The sequence below is a fragment of the Alosa sapidissima genome, chromosome 17 (genome assembly GCF_018492685.1).
Source record: "Alosa sapidissima isolate fAloSap1 chromosome 17, fAloSap1.pri, whole genome shotgun sequence".
Lineage (NCBI taxonomy): Eukaryota > Metazoa > Chordata > Actinopteri > Clupeiformes > Clupeidae > Alosa > Alosa sapidissima.
In genome coordinates this window covers 7,682,675-7,687,674 of record NC_055973.1, presented here as the reverse complement: position 1 = coordinate 7,687,674, position 5,000 = coordinate 7,682,675, and the positions used below count along the sequence as shown (strand labels likewise).

Below are 5,000 nucleotides of genomic sequence, written 5' to 3'. Positions count from 1 at the left end.
GACAAGTTATTGCAAGACTGGAGGGGATAGAAAGCTGGCTCCCACAATGGACTGCAGCGAGGCACCAGGGTGAATAATTGAATGGCTCAGGGTTAGGGAAACACTAACAGCTGGCACTTTATGAGACTTCATAGCTGGGGTCCTGGGGTTAGGTATAGGTATATCTGTGTGTGTGTGTGTGTGTGTGTGTGTGTGTGTGTGTGTGTGTGTGTGTGTGTGTGTGTGTGTGTGTGTGTGTGTGTGTGTGTGTGTGCATGAGGTCACTGGGCTGATACGGGGCTATTTGACTGACCTTGGAGCGGGGCGGAGCGCGGATGAACCACTTGCAGTCCACGGCCTCCGTGGCTAAGGCCTTGCCCTCTTTGGTGATTTGAGGAGATTCGATGATCCCCTCGGGCCCTCCCATTTCAAACTCACACACTGTGGCATCAGGCATTAGGTGGAGATGAGGGTTGGACACATCCAAAAGAAAACACACACACACACACACACACACACACACACACACACACACACACACACACACACACACACAGGTTAGAGGCCACTCTGGGATTATGGATGAGTCAGAGTAATGCATTCATTTGGGCGACGCTTATAGGAGAATAAATGGTACCTACGGGGCAGAGGTTTGGGGATTCCTAGGTCTTTAAAGTCAGGATCTGAAACGAGAGAAAACACATTCATTTCTCACAAGAAGACCCACAACACACACACACACACACACACACACACACACACACACACACACACACACACACTGTACTTAAAAGCTGATGCAGATCTGCCTTTGTTGAGGTAAACAGTCAACACCTCTCATCTGCCAATCCCGCCAGGCAGACCAAACAAGTTTATTTGTAAACAAATAAACAAGTCAACAAACATGCCTGTTAGGGCTTCATAGCATGTGTGTGTGTGTGTGCGCGCGTGTTCAGGTGTGTGTGTGTGTTCAGGTGTGTATGTGTGTGTGTGTGTGTGTGTGTGTGTGTTTGTATGAATGTATGTGTGTGTGTGTGTGTGTGTGTGTGTGTGTGTGTTTGTGTTTTTGCTTTGTGGTAACCAGCGTCGGCAAAGCCAAACGCTTGCAATTCCCAGAACGAAAGCTCAGAGAGAGGCTGCACAGCTGAGAAGTCCCCTCTCTCACAGTCTAAAGGACGTGAACGTGGCCTGTGAGAAGAGTTTGGGTGAAGTTGTATTGACCTGACTCTAATTTGCCACTTCAAAAAAGAAACTTAAGAACATTAGCAGGGTGACTTTAATTAACTTCGCTTAAACCTTTCGAATTGGAGGGCTTCACTCATTCACTCCCACCCCCCTTCCTTCTCCCCAGCTGCCCTCAGCGGCCTCCTCTTTTAGTGAACTAGAGTGGACAGGGCAGGCTCACTGTCCCAGCACTGCACATTTAGGTGGGAATCACACTGACCAGCAGCAAGCAGCAGGTTTCCTATTGTTCTCTATGGTTTGGCAGCAGAACGGTGGCAGCCCTGGTGCTGAACAGGCTGAGCATTGAACTTGGTTCAACTTTCAAAGCGCAACGCGAGCGTATTCAATTGTTAGTTTAGGCAAACCGTTTGTGTTATTTAGGAACAAGATAGAACTTATGGTAACACTTTACTTGACGGGTGAGTTCATAACACATTCATAGCAGCTGTCATAAACTGCACATAAAGCATTCATGACTGTTTCATGAGATATTCATACCAAACCTTTCATGAATGTGGAAGACAGAACGATGACAACTTGTCAAAATAAAAGTCCAACATCGTATTTGTGTAACCTGGATACCATTAATTTAATCTCTCCAGCCTTTGTAAATATTTCATGAATATCTTATGAAGTCTACATCAAATGTCACTTACACATCTCAGTCTTAGGATGACAGCCTTCTGAGTTTACACTCTTAAAATGAACGTGTTGTCCATATTTGGACACAGAGATGTGTTAAAAACAACGCAACTTGTATTGTTTTTAACACATTCATTTTAAGTGTAGCCTCCATAAATCAGGCAATCACATATAGTATAGTATGTATCTAAATATATATGAATGAAGACCATTCAAATGGTCTTTCCGGTAGCCTGGCTGACAGACTGGGGACCCTTTGTTCACTTCCATTTTTTTTTATGGCGACCACAGAGGGTTAAAGTCTTATTCAGAACAAGGGCCCTATCGAGAGCAGCTCGAATTACCCATCCATAAAAGCCCTTGATTTTACAGCTGCCCTAAAATTGCACATGCATGGCTATTTATCGAGATGCGATCTGGTTTATGTGCTGCCAAGACATCTATTACACTAACCGCCCTTCTCATTGTTCCTGGGCCAGTTATTTTAGGAGCTGTAGGGACAGTGACCCAGGTCTGTGGTTGTGAGGGATGCTTTGCTGTTAAGGGCACACAAATGCTTGACTTAGATACACTTGCAGCTAGTAGTTGCTGTAGAACAGAATTTGTATGTGTAATAAAAATTGTACTGCATACTGTAATGCAAGCATCCTTCATGGTGCTATAAAAGGCAGCGAACACAGAAAGCATACCACTTAGCACATCGTCTGTACATAGCCATCTCTCTTCACCAGAAGATTTTCATGATATCAATTCACCTCTGTAAAGCACAGAAACATTACTCTGGGTTAAATGGCAAGGTTGTGACAGCTGCACAGGTGGTTTATAAGGTGGGGGATATCGTATCGATTGTAACACTAACCCACTATGTTCTGTTTTATATATCCTGCCTGCTTTTATATATCCTGGATTTTTTTACCGCATAAGACACAGCATCGAATCACAACAGATTAAACCACTTCTACCTCTTAACTTTCAGGGGGGGGGGGTGAAATTGATTTTTGAGCGCAGAGAGAGTTTTGAGCGCAGTGAGAGATGCTTGTGCTCAGGCTTTCTTTTCCACTGTCTCACTCACTGTCTCGGGGGATTAGCAGTATGATCTAAGTGTCAAGTACAACTAAAGACGCATTCACAACACCTGCTCTCCCCACACGCCTCTCGCTGTGTCGCCAGCGAACGTGGCGATGGCGCTGCTTGAGCGTGTGATTACACACGAGCCGTCAGCGGGGCTGTAGCATTTGCCTGTAGGCAGGCCGCCCCTGGAGAAGCATTTCCTCGCTTTCCTCTGGAGGAACCCAAAGCACTGCGCATCGCTGGCACAGGATCCACCATCGGCTAATTAACCGACCACACCTGATTGATCAAAGGTTTTATAATGATCTGATGACATTAATCAAATGTGAATCAGTGGGGAGAAGCCTGACTGATTCAGTCTGTCCTACCGTGGGATGCCCTGCTATGGTAGCGTGAGGATTTGATTGACAAGAAACCTAGTACAGAATGATAAGACATCCTGTCTCTATGGAAATTCTCATAGAAAGTCCCCATGTAGTCTGTTAAACAGTCAGCTAAATGAAAAAAATAAATAAAACATGGTGGCAAAAAGGGCTGTTGAATCATATGTAACAATGTGAAACAATCTTCTATAATCTTCTCTCTACCAAGCTGCCCTCAATATGATGGGCAAATGATGACATGAGGTCTCAGTTACTCAGTTTCTGGACTTGCACAGAAGACACAAGACACAGGCACTGCAGCGTCTGGTTTGACTTGCAGAGAACGATCAGCAGAGATGACACCCGACACCTACATCCTTACTCCAACTGGTTTTGAAAATACAGGAGCTAGTTTAGTGTAAGCACCTTCTGTATGTGTAAGTGCACAGTGGGTACCCCTGAGCCATCCATCCTCTGAACCATCCATCCCGCCCCCCCCCCTTTCTCACACACACATACACACACACACACACACACACTTAACTCACTGTACTGTACTACCCGTCTAAACACCAGTAATCAGTTTCAGGTCGTGACCCACTGATGTTTAACACAGCTTGGCAGGAAATAGCGGAACAAGAGAACGTTAACAAAAAACATGGAACGCAGAAGGAACCAGGCAAACCCTAAAAGCGAAAGGAAAAGCCCCTCTCACTACATGACATGCAGTTGACTGGCAGTGTGTGGATAGGATCCCTGATCAAAGCGTGGAGAGAAGAAGGATATGGGTGGGGGGGTGGGGGGGTGGGTTCTCTACGCATTTACATTCACAATGAAGTACGCGTTTGTGAGTCAGAGTCAGGAAGGCAAGCAGGCTTTTCAAACTGAATCCAGTCATGTCCATACTCCTTTCAAAGCATGCCCAGTTGGATCTGAGAACAGAAGGGGTGGAGTGGAGAGGGCTTTTGGTTCTGATGGACAAAAAAAATCAAGCATAATTGAATGTGTACCTGGAAAAAGACAAAAAATAAATCATAAATCTATAAAAAATCAGATAGAAATCACACAGACACTCCCTAAAAAAAGACATGCCCATCTCACTGATAATGCCACTTCAATCCATCTCTCTCTGTTTCTATCTCCCTCTCTCTCAGTAAATCTGGCTTTCAGTTCAAGCAGTGCCATCAAAGTGATTTTTTTTTTCAGGTTGGCTTTGGGGATGGGATTTTAGGGGTTGGACTGAGGTTGGGTTGGCTGCCGTATGAGAAATGTGGGCTTTCAGAGCGAGTCAAGTAGAAAAGAGAGATGTCGGGAGAGGAGCCTGCTATCTGATCTGAGTCCTGTGTCAACAGCGAGTCGTCCGTCAGACACAAGTGAGAAAGCCATGGCTGGCTCTGGCTATATCTCCCGCCGAGAGTGACACAGGAATGCAGGGCTGAGATTGGGAAGTGTGTACCTATCTGTATGTGTGTTTGTGAGAGAGAGTGAGTGTGTTTGTGTATCTGTATGAGTGTATGTGAATGTGCCTGTGTCTGTATCTGTGTATCTATGTGAGTGAGTGACAGAGAGTGTGTGTGTTTGTGTATCTTTGAGTGTGTGTGTGTGTGTGTGTGTGTGTGTGTGTGTGTGTGTGTGTGTGTGTGTGTGTGTGTGTGTGTGTGTGTGTGTGTATGTGTGAGTCTGTGAGTCTATAAATGTGTGTGTTATGCGAAGGGGGAGGGG

The 5,000-nt window shown here is 45.4% G+C and overlaps 1 protein-coding gene across 4 annotated transcripts in view; it reads right to left on the bottom strand.

Moving 5' to 3' along the window:
- neto1l (neuropilin (NRP) and tolloid (TLL)-like 1, like) overlaps positions 1-5,000 on the bottom strand; it is a 74,017-nt gene that overhangs the window by 26,991 nt on the left and 42,026 nt on the right. For all 4 annotated transcript variants that reach the window (XM_042068392.1, XM_042068391.1, XM_042068394.1 and 1 more), the window contains exons 5-6: positions 621-662; positions 293-420 (exon numbers count right to left, since the gene is read on the bottom strand). In XM_042068392.1, the coding sequence (XP_041924326.1) occupies positions 293-420; positions 621-662 (170 nt within the window). The remainder of the gene's footprint in view (positions 1-292; positions 421-620; positions 663-5,000) is intronic.